At 47.4% G+C, this 19042-nt stretch overlaps 1 protein-coding gene across 3 annotated transcripts; it reads left to right on the top strand.

Moving 5' to 3' along the window:
• Window positions 1–2394: 2394 nt before the first annotated feature.
• LOC140897070 (mast cell protease 1A-like) lies at window positions 2395–10133 on the top strand. 3 transcript variants are annotated; one of them, XM_073309350.1, is made up of 6 exons: window positions 2395–2478; window positions 3933–4077; window positions 5410–5545; window positions 5944–6198; window positions 8791–8939; window positions 9994–10133. In XM_073309350.1, exons 1-5 carry the CDS (start codon window positions 2406–2408, stop codon window positions 8935–8937), a joined length of 756 nt encoding a protein of 251 aa, XP_073165451.1. In that variant the 5' UTR covers window positions 2395–2405; the 3' UTR covers window positions 8938–8939; window positions 9994–10133. The 3 variants fall into 3 exon arrangements, with proteins under 3 accessions (XP_073165451.1, XP_073165449.1, XP_073165450.1); XM_073309348.1 differs by having other exon boundaries at window positions 9947–10133; XM_073309349.1 differs by having other exon boundaries at window positions 8791–10133.
• The last annotated feature ends 8909 nt before the right edge of the window (window positions 10134–19042 follow it).

The following is a 19042-nucleotide window of genomic DNA, read 5'->3' as shown; positions in this document are numbered from 1 at the left end:
GAATTACTTCTCATGTCTTGCTTATGACACTCCTGCTAATACATCCCAGAATGACATCCGCTTGTTTTGCAACAGAATTACACTGTTGACTCTTATTTAGTTTTTGAACCACTGTGACCCCAGATACTTTTCTGCAGTTCTCCTTCCCAGGCAGTCATTTCCCATTTCATATGTGTGCAACTGATTGGTCCTTCCTAAATACAGAGATTTGCATTTGTCCTTATTGAATTGTGTCCTGTTTATTTCAGACCATCTCTCCAGTTTGTCAAGATCAGTTTGAATTCTAATCCTGTCCTCCAAAGTGCTCGCAACCCCTCCCAGTTTGGCATCATCCACATACTATATAAGGGTACTCTCTACACCATTATCTAATCATTTATTAAGTTATTGACTAGAACCTGATCCAGGCCAGATCCCTGCAGGACCTGTCTCATTATGCCCTTCCTGCTTGGCTGTGAACCACTGATAATGACTTTCTGGGAATGGTTTTCCAACCAGTTGAGCACCCACCTTATAGTAGGTTCATCTAGGCTACATTTCCCTAGTTTGTTTATGAGAAGATCATGCGAGACAGTATCAAAAGCTTTACTAAAGTCCAAATAAATCACATCTACTGCTTCCCCACATCCACTAGGCTTGTTACCCTGTCAAAGGATTCTAGGTTGGTTAGACATGATTTGTTCTTGACAAATCCATGTTAACTCTTACTTATCACCTTCTTTTCTTTTAGGTGCTTACAATCTGAGTGTTGGATTATTTGCTCCATTCTCTTTCCAGGTACCAAAATATAGATGACTGGTCTATAATTCCCTGGGTTACCCTTATTCCCCTTTTTATAGACAGGCACTGTCTTTGCCCTTTTCCAGTCCTTTGGGATCCCTCCTATTGTCCATGAGTTCTGAAAGATAATCACTAATGGCTCAGAGATATAGATAGATACATAGAGAGAGAGAGGGAGAGAGAGAGAGGGACAGACGCTGGCCTTGCACTGCTGCTGAGATCCCTATTGGCCTTTGGGGGCTGAGCATAATTTAAGACCTGGGCCCACAGTTTCTATCAGATGCAGAGGTTGCTGAAGGATTTTAATCCTGCCTTCGGCATTCTCAGGGTGCCCCACAAACAAACCGAAGAGAACCAAGCTCTTTCCTGAAGCAGCTCCTCTCCCATCCCAGCTGGTGCGGAATTCTCCAGCAAAATGTTATTTTGACCCAACAAGACCCATGACCTCCCCGTGCGAGGCAGCGGCACAAGGGGTAGTGCTCTCCTTGGCCGTGTAAACAGGGCTATGGTGAGCATGAGCAGGAAGCAGTGTTTCCCTGGGGATCCTGGGATCATGCACCAATTCTGGGGACAGATTTCAGAGTAACAGCCATGTTTGTCTGTATTCGCAAAAAGAAAAGGAGTACTTGTGGCACCTTAGAGACTAACCAATTTATTTGAGCATAAGCTGCATCCGATGAAGTGAGCTGTAGCTCACGAAAGCTTATGCTCAAATAAATTGGTTAGTCTCTAAGGTGCCACAGGTACTCCTTTTCTTTTTGCAATTCTGGAGAGTGCATTTTAAAAGGGATGGTGGCAAACTGAAGATGGGGCAGGACGGGGCCAGGACAATGATTGGAGAGCTGGAGAAACTGTCTGGCAGTGAGAGACTGAAAGAGCTCAGCTTACTTTGTTTGGCTTCTCCATAAGTTCCTGGGGAGGTGCCTGTGCTCGGGGCACAAGGACCTTCACAGAGAGATGAAGCCAAGTATCCGGAATCTCTTCAATCCAGCAGGGAAAGGCAGCGCAAGATCCTATAAGGATAGCTGAAGCCCAACAAAATCAAACAGGAAAGGAAACCCCAATGTGGGACAGGGAGGGGGATTGACCAGGAAACCAGCTCCCTCAGGCAAGGGGGTTTCTCTGTCTTTTGCTGGCATCAGACCCAGCCCGGCTGCCTTGCTGGAAGAGGCATGCAGAGAGCACCAACGATGGGCCTCAGACCAGGGGAGCTGGGTGAGGTTCTCTAGCCTGGTCACTCAGGAGGGCAGACAGGAGGGTGGAATGGACCCTGCTGGCCTGAACATATGTGGATCTAAACATCCAGGGGCCGAACAGACAAGGGGGGAGTTTGCCATCTGCAGTTGGGAGGCGTCAGTGCTGGCCACGGCCCCAGCCGGGGGCAGGGAGGAAACAAGAGCAGGAAGGAAACCCGCCCAATGCAGAAGGGGATGTGGCTCAAAATTTCCTTTCAGGGAATCTCCACCCCAGACACATCACTGCTGGGGAATTACTTGGTAACCAGGTACGTGACCCTGCACTTCCCAGCTCTCCTCTACCCAGGGGCCCCTCCCCACCACCCACTCTATATAAACCCCGGGGCTGAGACAGACCCACCAGTCCCAGCCCCTGGATTTGAACCAAGGATGCTGCTTCTGCTCTTCACAGCCTTTCTCCCATTCACCGCGGCCTTGCTCCTGCCCCCGAGGCCTCATATGGGTGAGTGAAGCTGAGAAACTGGTTGATGCCCCGGCCCTGGGGGGTTCACAGTCAGAGTGGGGCTGATCGAGTCGCTGAGTTTTTGGTTCAGGGTCCAAAAATTCGGACAAAAGTGGGGTTCCTCCCAAAATAATATTTTTCTTCCCGAATGAAAACCCTAAAAAGATATGATTTCAAAGCAAATATTTTTCATTTTTTTCCATTTTCTTCGGGGCATTTCCTTCGACCTGAAATAAATTTTTCTTTTTTTGTTTTTGGTTTCATTTTGGGGTCTGTTTCAGGTGTTTTTCACCCTTATTTTCTTTAATTAGCTGAGTTTTGAACCAAAATGCAATTGTGAAAGAAAACGTTGATCCAGAACCAATTTTTCCACTGAATGCATCCGATGAAGTGAGCTGTAGCTCACGAAAGCTTATGCTCAAATAAATTGGTTAGTCTCTAAGGTGCCACAAGTCCTCCTTTTCTTTTTGTGAATACAGACTAACACAGCTGCTACTCTGAAAACAGAACCAATTTTGTTTTCTTTTTTATTTGCTTTCAGGTGCTTCCTTCAATCCCCCCCAAAATTTGGGGGGGGTGTTTTTCATTTGATTTCAGCTCTCTTTAGAGGGGTTTTCCCCACTGTTTTAATCATTTATTTTTTAAAAAAATACTTCACTCCATTTCTAAACAAAACATTTCAAAACAAAAAAGTGAGATACCTAGAATGAAAATTGCCTACTTTTTCCAGAAAAAAAAATCCTTTTTTTGAAGCCAAAATAATCCTCAGAATTTGGTTCTTCTGATGCCCCAAAGTTGCATTTTTTGGCAAATTAACCAATTGCTTAAAAACTTTTACCTGGCTCTAGTGGTGAGATCTGGGAAATCAGGGCCCAGGGGCAGCACAGCCCACACCAGGGGCAGGGGGATAGAATTAACTGTCAGGCTCAGATGGGTATCAGGAGATGGGACATGGGCAGGGCCGGCTCTAGGTTTTTTGCTGCCCCAAGCTCCAAGAGCAAAAAAAAAAGCCAGAATGCCGCCCCTGGAATTGTGCAGCTCCAAGCACGTGCTTGCTTTGCTGGCGCCTAGAGCCAGTCCTGGGCATGGGGCCCGGTGGTGAGGGGGAATGATGATGGCCAGCGGGTGGCCCCACAGACAGAAGATAGATGGGCGTGTATGGGATAAGGAATGGATGGATGGATGGATGGATGGATGGATGGATGGATGGATGGATGGATGGATGGATGGACAGGTCCATGTGGGAATAGGTAGATATATAGTGAGTACATGTATGGATGGGAACCAGACTGGCTGGGGTGAGGGGATGATCCAGGGGCAGGCTGGGCTGGGGGGCCCAAGGGGCTGCCCCAGGCCAGCTATGGGCTGGGCTGAGGGATTAGGGTCTGGGTTGCACTGGGCTCTTGGTCTCACTCTCCAGATTCCCTTTTGAACCCCACGCTGTCTCTCTCCAGACTGGGTCATCGGGGGTGAGGAAGCCCTGCTCAGCTCCAGACCCTACATGGCCTATGTGCAAATCGGGTCAACGGGAAACTGTGGAGGGTTCCTGATCCAGGAAGACGTGGTGGTGACGGCGGCTCATTGTAACTGCAACCTGGGGTAAGAAACAAGCCAACCCCCACCCCTGAGCCAGCTGATCTCTGCCCAGAGTCTGGATTGGGGCTGGTGCCCCTGGAGGGGAAAGACCCAGGGGGAAAGGCTCCCTGAGCCAGCCAGTCCCCCACCCTGGGGCTGGATCAGAGCTGGAAATACATTGGCCCAAAGACTAGAAGCGTTTACGGGATGTGAAAATTACAAATTTCCCTGTGGTGCCTGTTAGATTTTAAAGCCTAACCCCCACAAACTAGATACGATCTTTACCATGAACTCTCACCACTTTTTCTCATGTCCTGCTAATCTTGGAGGAGGGAAGGGGCTGTCCAGAGGTGCTGAGCCAAACATCAGGGAACCATTCTGGACTTCAACATCTTTTGTGATGCACTCAGCAACCTCTCATATCCCACATACTGACCTCTGTCTCCAGGGTCATTTCCACAGACAGATCTGGGCTTTCTGCTACTTTTGTCCATACCCAGTAGATGGCAACGGTGCATAAAAAATTATTTGATCCTTTTCTTATTTGTATGTTTCATTCCTTCCATCGATCTTATTTCTGTGCCGGCCCAGCCTAGGCATCTGGATTCCCCCTTTTTCTTTTATTATTTCAGAGTTACAACCAGGTTAGGGCCTTACACATTTCCAGGTGTGTTTTCCTTCTTCTGCCATGTAGTTCAAAGATTCATAGATTGCAACATCATTGTGATCATCTCGCATTACTTCCTATATAACACAGACGACAGAACATCTCCCAAATAATTTTGATCTACAGCAAATCTTTAAAAAAAATCCAGTCTTGGTTAAATGTGGCCAGTGATGAAGAATCCACCATGACCTTTGGTAAATTGTTCCACTGGCTAGTTACAGTCCCTGTTAAAAAATCAAACCATAAAACAATCATTGAAAAAGAAAAACAAACAGAATCCTTTGTAGTGCCTCTGAATTTGAAATCAAATGATCTTGAGTTTCTTAGTATAGGACAGGTTTTCCAATTGTTTGATCATTTTCATGGCTGTTCTATGACCTCTCCCCAATTTATCAATGTCTTTCTTGAACCATGGACACCAGAACTGGACAGTGGGTCACTCTGAATAGCAGAGTAGTGTGTTGGTCAGTCTTTTGAGGTCTCTTTGGCCAACCAGAGGGAAGAAGGAGGAAGTCCATCCTTATGTAGGTGCATAAGATGGTCTTTGTGTTACACAGTTGCACAACTTTAGGTAGAAATCTGCACAGGCCAGCAGCAGGTCTGGTGTCCCTTCCAGAGGGCCCATGATAGACCCATCCTGCCATCCAATGGGCACTAAATCCCCTATATTCTCCCCTTGGCTTTTCCAGCAACATCTTTGTCTACCTGGGAGTCCAAGACTTCATGGAGCCAGGACAGAACTGGCAACGGATCCAGGCCCGTCATTGGGTCCAGCACCCTGACTTCAACAATGAGAACTTTGACAATGACATCATGCTGCTGCAGGTGCCGCCCCCATCCCATCACCCCACCCCCAGTGACCTCACACTGCTGCAGGTGCCGCCCCCATCCCATCACCCCGCCCCCAGTGACCTCACACTGCTGCAGGTACCGCCCCCAGCCCATCACCCCGCCCCCAATGACCTCACACTGCTGCAGGTACCGTCCCCATCCCATCACCCCACCCCAGTGACCTCACACTGCTGCCAATACTGGCCCCATCCCATCACCCCGCCCCCAGTGACCTCACACTGCTGCAGGCACCGCCCCATCCTAACACCCCAATGACCTCACAATCTCTCTCTGGACTCACATCCATGCTCTGGCCAGGTGGTGCTGCCCCTTCCCAGCCCCAGTCCCGGTGCTGATCCGGGTCCATTCTCTCTCTCTCCTCCCCATGGCAGCTGTGGCACAGCGCAGAGCTGACTGAGTGGGTGATGCCCATCCCCCTGCCGGAGGCCGATCACCACGTCAGCCCAGGCTCCGAGTGCAGCGTGGCCGGGTGGGGTCGGACCGGAGTGAACACCACCACCGACAGGCTGCAGGAGGCGGAGCAGGAGGTCGTGTCGGACGGGCTGTGCAGAGAGCGGTACCGGCATTACGACCCCACCACCATGCTGTGTGCCGGCAGCCCCCATGTCAATAAATCACCGTTCCATGTAAATATCCCCGGCCCAGAGCCACTGGGGGTGCAGCAAGCTGCTCCAGGGAAAGGAGCTGGTGGAAACCAGTATGGCCGTGCCCCTCCCATGCTCCAGTGCCCCAAGAGGGGAGCCCATGGTGCAACATGGGAAATGCAGCCCAGCCAGGGAGATCAGCACCTAGTATGTCTCCAGAGAGGAATTGCCACTGTTAGTGCCCTTGTGCAAGGTGCTGGTGGAAACAAGATGAAATTTAACATGGGCTCATGCATATAAGGACAAGTAACAAGAAAATTGCTGCTCTGAGCTGGGGGCTCATGATCTTGAAGCAACAGAGGGGGACGGGGAGGGCGTGTCAGTTGCTTGCAGGATGACTATGGGCAGCCAGTGGGCCATGGCCAGGAGAAAGGCCCATGTGATCCTAGGATGGAGAAGTTCAGGTGTCTCCAGTAGAGAGGGAGGGTTTAATGCCAGCAGAGAAGGCTCTGGGCAGAGCTCAGCTGGAATCTGGTGCACAATTCTGGGCATCCCTGTCCCAGAAAGAGGGATTCCAGCTGGACCAGGTGCTGAGAAGAGCTGGTGGGATGATCAGGGGAATGGAGAGCCGGTCTGACGAAAGGGGAGAAAAATACCTGGGCTAGCTTAACCTAAAACACAGGCTGAGAGGAGTCTGATTGCTCTATAAATACATCGGGATGGGGGGAACACAAAGGAGCAAGATGACCATTGAAGCTAAAGGACTAATCAGGGGTGGGAATCAATGGGGGCTGGAGATGAGGAGAAGGTTTCTAACCATCAGAGGAACAACCTCCAACAGGAGCAGTTTGGGGGAACAGCCTAACCAGGATGCCCATGGAACTTGATAAGTTTATGGATGGATGATACAATGGAGCTGTCTGGGATAGCGAGGACTTGACTCCATGACCCAGTAGGGCCCGTCCAGTCCTGTGTTCCCATAAGGGCATGAGGCACCTGAAAAACACCTCCCATGATGCACCATAACTAGAAATTGCTGGGCTTTGATTTTTTAGCAAAATGTTCCAGGAACAATGTTGATGAAAAAGGGGAACCCCCCCCATCATCACCACATATTCTGACCCTTTCTACTCTTCACCATCAATGGAGGATCTACTGGTGAACTCAACCCTGGAGGCCACCCAACAGACAGGATCCTGAGTAAAATCCTGGCCCCATAGATGTGGATGGGAGCTTTACTTTTGACATCTATGGGGCCAGGAAGGCACTGGAGCTGAGGGAGAGTCAGTGTTCCCATCTCACGGGAATTGGCAACATTTCAATCTTTGTTTTCGAAGAAAAGTTGAGATGTCAACATTTTTGGCAGAATGTAAATTCCAAAAACAGGTTTGACTCAGAAATGTTGAAATGTTTCATTGCAACATTTTTAATCAAAATGAATCATGTGAGATATGAACAGATTGAAACATTTCCTTCTCTGTGAACAAACTGGAGAGAGTCCAGAGGAGAGAAATAAGAACAAATAAATGATCAGAGGTTTAGAACAGCTGACCTAGGAGGAAAAGCTGAAAGAATTGAGCATATTTAGGCTAGAGAAGATGAGGCTGGAGAGGGGACATGATAACCATTTCCAAATATTTTAAGGGCTGCTATCAAGAGGACAGTTAGAAAATGTTCTCCAAGTCCACTGAAGGTGGGATAAGAAGTAATGGGCTTAATATGCAGCAAGGGAGATTCATGTTGGATATTAGGAAAAACTTTCTAACTCTGAGGGTCCTTAAGCTCTGGAACAGGTTAACTAAGGAGGCTGAGGAATCCCTGTCATTGGAGGTTTTTAAGACCAGGTTGGACAAACACCTATCAGGAATGATCTAGGTTTATTTGATCCGGCCCCCATGCAGAGGGTTAGACTAGATGACCTCTCAAGGTTCCTTTCAGGCTGACATTTCTATGAATCTAGGATTTTGGTTGTTGAGTTCACTCAAAATGCTTCATTTCAAGCCAGTTCAACATTAAGCTGCAGTTCCTTATCAGCGCATTGCCTTCTGGGAGCTGTAATTCAGGCCTCTATTTTCCCTTAAGTAGCTCCTGTCTGGACTACATTTCCCACAATGCACTGAGCCAGGTGATTCCCATGATGCCCCAAAGAGCTCCATCAGAAGCAAATCTGAATTGCATTATGGGAGATGAAGTCCTCCACGGAGCCAAGCCCTTAGGAGAGAATGAAGACCTGAACTACAACACCCATAAGCCACAGCACAGATAGGAAAAAGCAGTTTAACATTTTGTCGAACTGATTACTAACTATGGAATATTCTGATTTGGGTGGAACTGGCTCAAAATGAAATATTTAATTTCAATTTTCCTGATGCAAAAATGGAAAATTCTCAGGAATATCAAAAACATTTTATGGAAAATTTCAGTGTTGTGGAAACTGCCTTTTCCACAGGTACATCATCCTGCCCAGCTCTAGATTTCTCTCTCTGCCCACCCATTTCTAGGCTGGTTCTGTTTGGCGATGAGCCCTGGGCCTTCAACTGCAGAGATCACCTGTCCTACATGCAATCTGAGATCTCCAGAGGACAGACCGGGCTGGGTAATGTCAGTCACTGATGTTATTTTTCTTATTGGCAGGGTGATTCTGGTGGGCCCCTCGTGTGCAATGGTGTGGTCCAGGGCATCATCTCCAATGGAAATCCGGATGGGCGCCCCCCCAGCATATACACAAGAATCTCCAAATTCATCCCCTGGATCAGTGAAACTCTGCAGAAACTGAGTTAAAGGTGACGCTCCCCTTTAAAAGGTTAATTTAGCCATACTGGTCTCCGTGCCTGTGTGCAACTCCTGAGATGCTTTATATTGGAGGGATTTTTTTTTCACTGTTGAAGAAATGCTACAAATGGCTCAGTCCTGAAATTCTTTTGTGGCTACAAATGCTCCTTCGATGTTTGAAATTTTGTTCTTTTTTTGTCACCCCAAACGGCTAGTCAATCTTTGGGGCTCTGCGGGTGCTCTGGTTCGGAGCAGAAATTCACAATAGTGCCTGGTATTTACTTGATGAAATCTGGTTTATTTACAAGGAATATCAAAGTCCTGTTTCCCTGAACACAATCAGCATCAAATAGCAACAGACAGCTCTTCTGTTCACTGTCCAAAGCCTGCCTCTCCAGAAAAGACTCTGTGCGCAAAAAATTACTTCGCTTAGCTGTTTCTCAGGGCCACATTTCTGTGCTTCAAGGTTATGTCTGCCTGGCTATTTACTCTCCGTCTGTCTCTCTTCTGTCTCCAGGTCTCTCTGTGTTATATCTGTCTGATTCACATACCCCATTACCCAGAACAATATTCAGTGACAACCTTTCTTCCTGATTCATTAGAATTCCCAAGTGTGCAGAGTGTTTTACATCAGCATAGGGGATTCTGGAGTAAGGGTACAATTTTCATTGTTGAATTCTATACGCCTTCTACAAATGCTGATCATTTTTATATCTATTGCAGTCTTCAAGGGTTTTCTACCATCAAAATTCCTAGCTGCAGTGTGTCATTGGTGTCTTAAAAACTTTCTTTCACCCAGCCAGAGAGCAGGAATGGGGCCTTTTGGTTTTGGTGGCCAACATCTCACCACAAAGCATGGTTAGCCGAATTAAATAGCACACAAAAATAGGACACCGAAATGGTTGTGTGAAAATATTTAAATTTTGAATGTTTTGTTTTGTGCATTTTGAGCCGGACCCAACTTTTATTTATTTTCAGTATTTTCTTTTCTTTTCTTTTTCCCTTTGCCACCCCACAGATATTTATTTATTTAATTAATTATTATTATTGTGATACTGAATGAAGGTTGGAAAAACCAAAGGAAGGGAACCTGGGAAGCATTGCTGACATACATTGGGACAAAAGAAGAATTGTGTATTTCCAACTATTTGGAAGATATTGAAAATGGACACTTGTTTGAATAACCAACGGCACTTCAGGGGAAAAAAATCCATTTTAAAAAAATTAAAAAATAGTCTTGTTTGAACAATTCACTCTACCTTTTCCAGTACTGGCCTCTAAATTGGAGGTTGCATGTGTGAATGATCCAGGGTTGGGGAGGATAATTGGGCGGTGGGCAGGATGCAGGGAAGCTGGGTTGAGCCATAAACAAAATTAAAACTAAATAAGACCATTTATGCCTGGAACCTCAGAGGTGTTTGGATGCCTAACACCCATTGAAATCACTGGGAGCCTAAATGCCTTTATGGATCTGGGCCCCTAGCTCTTCTCATAAGCAGATGTCAAAGTGCTTTACAAGGGCGGTTGGGATCATTAGCCCCAGATGGGGAAACTGAGGCACAGAGAGGGACCATGACTTCCAAGGTCACCCAGCAGCAGAGCTGGGAACAGAACCCATGCATCCTGAAGCAGAGGTCTGTGGTCTGACTACTAGACCACACTGTTTCGCGACAACTCTCAACAGCTCAGTCAGGCACGCCCAGGGCCTGCGGCCCTGCAGCCCCTCCATCGCAGAGCTTGTTAATTTCACTTCCTGTCTTGTATCCTCTGCAGTCAGTACAGACCTGATACAAACGTCTCCAGCACTGAGTTCCCTCCTGCCCCTTGTCATGTGGGGCAGGCACTGGGTACGCCAGGGCAGGGAATGTCTCTGGTTGCAGGGGATGGGGCTGTAGCAACTATAGGGCTGGAATTACTCCCAGATCCACCCTGACACCCAAATCCAATAGCTGTGGGGCAGATACAGACAGAATCGATCTGTGTATCTCCACACTCCCCTCCGTCTGGCTCTCTCTGTTTGGTTAGAGGTACTGCACTGGCCAGAGCTCCCCAGTACCGGGCGAAGCCATGTTGCTGATCCCTGTCTGGCTAAAGGCCAGATTTGTCTGAGCCAGAGACATGAGACAGATTCCCAGAGCTGCCTTCAGATGTCCTGGGTCCCTCCACCCCGACCTGCTGCAATAACATGCCTTCAATAGACTCGTCCATTCCAAGTCCAAAAGGGATCACGGTGCTCCTCCCGTCTGACCCCTGTGTAGCCCCGACCCTGGGATGTCCCCGAGTTAATCCTGGCTCAAACTAAAGCAGAGCTGTTAGAGAAACGTCTCAGCTTGAGTCACATGTCATCCGGGATGGAGAATCCAGCCCAACCCTTGGCAGCAGCATCTCCGAGCCTGATCCAGACCCAGCCCACAAAGAGATTTGAATGGCCAATTCCCAGGCAAACTCATTCCAATCCTCTGGGCTGGGTGCTCCGGCCCCTGTGGTACGGGAGGGCAGAGGAGATGATCTAATGCTTCCCTCTGATGTCATCTCTCCGGCTCTAGGAACAGCTCAGGATTGACATGATAGAAACCTTTTCACCCTCACAGTGTTTCCTTCTCCGTGTTCAGGGCAATTCCTGTTAAACAGAGTCTGTCTCCAGTCGTGTAACAAACACCTCGGGGTTCTCCCACCGCTTGGGAGGGGAGACCCCTAACCACTGACAGTTACACTGTGGGTTATTGCACGGCTACACCCACTGACCCCAGCTGGGATCTGGCCCCATTGACCCCAATGGAGCTATATCCCTTTGACACCAGCTGAGGTCTGGCCCCACTGAATCCAGCTCAGGATCTGGCCCACTGACTCCTAGGGCAGTGCACATCTGGGGTGCTGGACCCCGTGGTGGCCGTGCACATCTGCAGCCCAGCACTTGCTTTGGTTGCCATGCTTCCCTTTCCTGGGGGCTCTGTGTCCCTCTTTGAGGCCATCACCATCAGCAGGGCCAGCCCAGCCTGTGCGTCTCCCCACTGACACATTATTTCCCTTCCACCCCACAGGATCTCTGCTGCACCCTGGCTTTTCAGATCCCCATCATTGTGCCAGCCCCCCAGGGTCCACCTCTGCCTAAGGGGGGCGTGGCATGTGGCATCACCACCTCTAAGACTGAGCTCCTGGGCTCCAGCCTCCCTGCTGCACCCCGTGAGCTCTTCCCGGTGAAGCCAACTGAGACAGACTCCTTCTCAGAGACGTTTACACTCTCCTGGGACGCGTGCACCTCAGCCGGAATTGGCAGTGACACCCGGTTGCCTTTTCCAAAGAGTGGGGATAGATGGATGGCTGGGGGGGTTGATAGACAGAGAGGGAAGGAAACGGAGAGCTGGATGGGGATTAGATAGATAGATAGATTAGACAGAGATTGGCTAGAGAGACAGATAGGGATAGAATATATCGATGGATGGGGACAGGTGGCTGGAGTTGGGGATAAATGGATGGAGGGGGATGGGAAGAGGTAGATCGATTATTTTGTCACCAGAACAGTTTTAAACCTGTGGAACTTGAACCTCTGGGTCATGACAGCTGATTGTTCAGGCTGCTTTTCTCCTTGGAGCTCCCCTTGCATCTCTGCTCCGGCCCGCGAGGACCCCTCCCGCTCGGCGGGGATTAATTCGCCCAACGCACCAGGAGTGGGTCAGTAATTGCCCTGCCCTGAGTTCACAGCTTTGGGGGCCAACATCACCCCAGATTAGGCCAGAGAGCCCCCAGAGGGGGACTGGGCGAGGAGGGGGACACAGGGTCTGTTGCTTGGTGCTGAGCTTCTCGGTGCTGTTGTCGCTGTTTTCGCCCTTCCCAAGCTCTTCCTTACGCGGGCGATGGGTGACACTGATAGATATCAGTGCTGGGTGAGACAACATGCCCTGATCCCCCCTGACATTCTGTACCCCTGTGTTAAACCCATTACAGGATGGCGATGCATTCTGTACAAAAAGCATGCCTTGTGAGGTCTCGCTCACCACATTTCTCGGTCTTACGGGCTGAGTTGAAAAAAAAAGTGCCAAAAAATTAAAATTTCGGTACACAATATTTTAAAATTCTGCAAAGTTTTGTATATTTTATTTGTCAAAATAAGACAGTGTAGTCACACCAGTTTCAATTATTTTGGTAATTTATTTGAAAATCTCTGTCAGCCAGGAGGTCTGTAAAAATACAGACCAAAAAAAAAAAGATTCTGGTCTTTTTATTTTTTTTTAACAAGTGAATTCCTTACTAGACATATCAACATGGAAAGTTCCCCCCCACACACACACACAGAAAATACATAGGGCAACAGAAGCGCTGCAGTTCGGCCGTTTGCGCACAAAAGGCCACTGTGGCAACAGACCAGCCAGCTGCATTCCTGCTGCTGGGTTTCTGAAGCCACAGAGGCCCTGGTGGATCTGAAGCACTTCTTCAGTGGAAATGTGTTTTCTGCTGGGAGGGGTGGGGGGAGTATGTGGGACACGTCCACAGATGTGAAGAATTCCCACAGGAATAAATTCCCAATTAACTGTGACATTTTTCTGGTTAAATTCCTATGGCCGATTTGGCTCATAATTATTTTCAGCTTCAGGAAATTGGCCCTTTAAAAGCACCACGCATTCCTATCATTGGGCTGGACTTTGCTCTGATTGCACGTTATAAATGTGATCAAGCCATGATCATCCGTACCTAAGGTATCATTAATTTCTAGTTCTGCGATCAATTCCTCTGTATTTGGCATGACAAGGGCCAGGACAGAATTCCCCCACGGGCAACAATTTTTGAGTTAGGAAATCATCATCTATAATACTTATTAATTGTGAGGATGTTTTAGTGCTGGCAATACGTACTGTAGAAGAAAACTCAGTCTTCACTCTTATGTTGTCAGTAACAAGTCAGAGACAGTTTATTTTCAAGGAATTGCAAGGGGAGTCTGCACATGAGCAAAGAATATCCCTCCCTTAGGCAGGTCTCTGAAAGATAAACAGTTAGGGCAAGCATTTATACTTTTTGTTACATACAGTAATGGTCAATAGCTGTGTCTTGTTTGTAAATATTCCTTCCTGATATCTTATTTTTCTCAGCAATTCCTGTTACAATCAGCATTCCATTCTTATCTAAAGCAAGGTCAAAAAACAGCATCTCTTACAGTTTTCCCACTTGCCCAGCCCTGCCTTAAAGTCTGGCATTATTAGAGTTAGGGTTAGCCTGAGTCTTGCTCTGTCTCTGAACCAAACTAAATGGTTGCACACAAATCCGTTTTTTTTCCCCTTTCACACTTCCACAGCACTCTCCAGAAAATGCACTCTGATTAAAGTCTCCTACGATGAAGCAGTTTTTTTAATACATGTTATAGACAAGTGCAGGAGGAACCATTCATCCTCGCCCATCTTCTCTGTATCACACACCAACTAATATGCCCTCTTGTGCTTTATCAGCTAGGACATTGAGCCATAAGCATTCAGGATCATTTTCCTCCAAGGTATCAGTGACTTAGAAACAGGTGGTATCAGATTCGATATAGAGTGCCTCTCCCCCTCTCCTTTTGTCCACTTCATCCTTCCGGAATAGGTTATAAGCATTGATTTTGACTGTCCAGTCGTGGGAATCATCTCACCAGGTTCCAGTCATATGAACTAGACCAAACTGATGCTCATAGATGAGCAGTTCCAATTTCTCATGTTTGTTCTAAAGGGTCCTAGTATTGAGGTACAGGCAAGTCAAGAATTTTTTGTCGTTGCATCCTTGGGTTCCTTGATTAATTTTGTTCTCAAGTTTGTGCTGGGAGCTCATTTCTTTCCTCTTTTTACCCACCCCTTTGACTATTACTTTAACCCCCTCTTAACTCCTTTAGCCAGATTGTGCCCAGGGAGATTGGTCCCCCTTCTCCGGAGGTGGGGGTCATTAAAACTCTGCAGCCCCATAGACCTGGGAGACCAGGTCAATGACTTGGAATACAACATAAAATCCTCATTGATAAAGTTTGCAGATGACACAAAAATTGGGGGAGTGGTAAATAATGAAGAGGACAGATCCCTGGTACAAAGACATCTTGATCCTGTGATAAACTGGGCACAAGCAAATAATGTGTTTAAATACGGGTAAACGGAAATGTATACAGTGACACGACACCCCTCATTCTTCATAGAGATATTATTATGATATGATTATAACATAGTTATGATGTATTTTATGCAAGATAAGGCATGTTATTATTCCAATATAGGCTTGGAGAAGAGGAGACTGGGGGGCATGTGATAGAGGTCTATAAAATCATGAGTGGTGTAGAGAAAGTGAATAAGGAAAAGTTATTTACTTGTTCCCATAATATAAGAAGTAGGGGCCACCAAATAAAATTAATGGGCAGCAGGTTTAAAACAAATAAAAGGAAGTTTTTCTTCACACAGCGCACAGTTAACCTGTGGAACTCCTTGCCTGAGGAGGTTGTGAAGTCTAGGACTATAACAGGGTTTAAAAGAAAACTGGATAAATTCATGGAGATTAAGTCCATTAATGGCTATTAGCCAGGATTGGGAAGGAATGGTGTCCCTAGCCTCTGTTTGTCAGAGGGTGGAGATGGATGGCAGGAGAGAGATCACTTGATCTTTATCTGTTAGGTTCACTCCCTCTGGGGCACCTGGCATTGGCCACTGTTGGTAGACAGGATACTGGGCTATGATGGACCTTTGGTCAGACTCAGTATGACTGTTCTGATGTTCTTATGTTGTTATGTGAGGTGTCAATGGAAAAGTTATGATTTGCTGAATACAATTATCCTATTTGTATGCATGTATCGTTTTTGTATCTGAAGTTATGAATATTGACTATGGATCTATATCTCACAAGTTTCAGAGTAGCAGCCGTGTTAGTCCATATACATAAAAAGAAAAGGAAGACTTGTGGCACCTTAGAGACTAACAAATTTATTAGAGCATAAGCGTTTGTGAGCTACAGCTCACTTCATCAGATGCATACAGTGGAAAATATAGTGGGCCGATTTTATATGCACAGAGAACATGAAACAATGGGTGTTACCATACAGACTGTAACAAGAGTGATCAGGAAAGATGTACATCTCACATGTAGTTACACCTGGGTAATGCCCACAAGACAAAAGGCTCTCAGTCTAGATGGCTGGCTGGGAAGGGTCCCTTCAGGTTGATGAGGTATTAGAAAGAAACAATAGGCCTAAGATGAAACCTATCTCCCACCTGAGGAGCTTTCCAGAAGATTCAACAGAGAGTCTGTGAGCAATTCTCTGCTGTGACACTACAGGGACATGTGACCAGGTCACCTAGTGCAGGACTCCACGTTGGGATTTTTCCACTGACTGGTGTGGGAACCAAACTTTGAGACAAAGGGTTCCTGCCATATGCAAAATAAGGCAGTATATAAGTATATAAGGCAGAGGACTGACATCATTGTGGTTCTTCACTGACTCCTCACCCAAAAAAACACCTGGAAACACCTGAGGAACAAAGACTGAACTGGAGGAAGTGCTGGACCCAGGCTAAAAGGATTTTTAGCCTGTGAATGGAACACCTGGAGATTCCAAGCTGTAAGCAAGTGCAGCTGGCCCCTTAAGAATCTGCAGCCTGTGTGGATCATCACTTAGGGTGAGAATTTGCTATTCATAGCCAATCTATGCAGTATATTAAGCTTAGTTTGCTTTTTTTTTTTTTTTTTTTTTTGGCTAGGTAATCTGCCTTTCTCTATTTGATATCCCTTATAATCACTTAAAGTCTATCTTTGTACTTAATAAACTTGTTTTTGCTTTGTCTAAAACGAGTGTGTGGCAGTCATAACTCAGGGGCAGAAAGCTGTTGTATATTCCTCTCCACACTGAGGGAGGGGGCGAATTTAATGAGCTTACACTGTACAGTTCCCTGTGCAGCGCAAGATGGTATAATTTTGGGTTTACACTCCAGGGTGGAGGAGAACTGGGGTGGTCCCTGAGTAGCTGGGATGTTCCCTAGCTGGAGCCTTCCCATGCAGTAACTGGTCAAAGCAACTGCATGTAACTGCAGCTGTGCGTGTCCCTACCTGTACATGTGCTGGTGAAAGTGGAGGCTGGAGCCTGGAGAGAGCTTTGCAGGTTGGTCACTGCAGTGCAGTGTATGAGAGAGCCCAGGGTGGTGGGTCAGAGGGGCTCAGTGATACCCCAGTTCCAGGTGGCACCCCCAGGGAGAACCCATCACATATACATGTAGGAATAAAGTTTTGCACTCTGTACGCACAGGATGGGGGATTCTATCGTGGAAAGCAGGGATCTGGAAAAAAAATCTTTGGAATCTTGGTGAATACTCAGCTGAATGTGAGCTCCCAGTGGGACGCTGTGGCCAAAAGGGCTAATGTGATCCTGGGATGTACAAATAGAGGAATCTCGAGTAGGAGCTGAGAGGTTATTTTACCTTTCTATGTGGCACTGGTGCAACCCCTTGATCTGCCTCTTCCCATCCCGATCCATCCATCCCCATCCATCGATCAATCCTATCCCGATCTATCTCTCTAGGCAATCCCCATCCATCCATCTGTCCCCATCACCACCCCCACCCCCACCTCCACCCACCCATTCCTGCGCACATGTCCCTGTAGTGTCACACCAGCCATTGCTCGCAGACTCTCTATAGCATCTTCAGGAAGGATCCCCAGCTGGGAGAGAAATTTCTCCTTAGGCCTATTGTTTCGTCCTACTGGTGTTCACAGTGCAAGTAGGATCAGAGGAGAGTCACAAGAATGAGTCAAGGTTCAGAAAACTTGTTTTAGAGTGAGAGACTCAGGGAGCTCATTCTGAAGCTTAACAAAAAGAAGGTTACCTGGTTCCTTGATGACAGGCTCTAAATATCTAGAGGCAATAGTTAACAATGGGCTCTTCAGTTTAGCAGAGGAAGGTCTAACGTGATCCAATGGCTGGAGGTTGACACTAGAAAAATTCAGACTGGAAATAATGTGTAAATGTTTAAGAGTGAGAGTAATTAACCATTGGAACAATTTGCCAAGAGTCCAGCACAGCTGATTTTTGAATTAAGATTGGATGCTTTTCTACAGGACCTGCTCTGGGAATTCTTGTGGGGCAGGCCTGTGACCTGTGTAAGTCAGGAGCTTAGACTAGATGATCACAATGGTCACTTCTGGCCTTGGAATCTAGGAAGCCATGAATTCTTCTCAACTGCCTCCCGCCCTGAGTGTGGGTATGAGCTGGGAGGAGGGATGTGGGTCAGAGAGACCAGATCCCCCAATCTGTGATAGCACAGTTTCCTGCAGACCCCTTGATAAGGTGTGTGTGGGGGGGGAATAATGTGTCTGATTCTCCACTCGCCTGAGCCAGCCAGTCCCCCTGCCCAGGCCAGACAGGAGCCAGCATCTCCAAAGGGGAAAGGCCCCATGTCCCATTCCCTGCCACACTGAGCCAGGCAGTCCCCACACCTCCTAGAGATGAAAGAGATGAAAACTGGTTCTGACATAGCATGGGGAGAGACACTATAGATAGATAGATATAGGATAGTTTGATGGAGGAATAGATGGAGGGGGATATATAGATGGATGGATGGGGATGGATGGATGGAGGGCTGGGGGTGGGATGGGGATAGATGGAGGGGTTGGTGGGTGTGGGTGTGGGTGAGGGTGGGATGGGGATAGATGGACGGATGGGGATTGCCTAGAGAGATAGATCAGGATAGGATAGATCGATGGATGGGGATGGGAAGAGGCAGATCAATTTCTTGTCACTAGAACTATTTCAAACCTGTCCCACTTTTGTCCCAGAAGTTGAACCTCTGGAACCTGGACAGCTGATTGCTCAGGCTGCTTTCTTCCTTGTAGTTCCCTTTCTGTCCCAGCAGGCAGGGATTCCTCCAGCCCTGAGGGGGTTAATTCCCCACTGGCACCCACCAGATCCTCATTCTGCATGAAATCACTGAACCCAGGTGTCCTGGGTCCCAGCCTAGCTCATTAACCACAAGCCCACCTTTCCCTGTAGGGGTCAATTCCCTCCTGGCCTTGGCAGATGCAGCGGCTGCTCTGGATTTCACGGCTCAGGTTAATGTGGCAGTACACAAATTACTCTTTTTTGTAACTTCATTTTATTCACTGCTGGCTACGAAGCAGGGAGCGA

Source organism: Lepidochelys kempii, chromosome 13, assembly GCF_965140265.1.
Source record: "Lepidochelys kempii isolate rLepKem1 chromosome 13, rLepKem1.hap2, whole genome shotgun sequence".
NCBI classification, from domain to species: domain Eukaryota; kingdom Metazoa; phylum Chordata; order Testudines; family Cheloniidae; genus Lepidochelys; species Lepidochelys kempii.
This window is presented reverse-complemented; position numbering and strand designations above follow the sequence as displayed.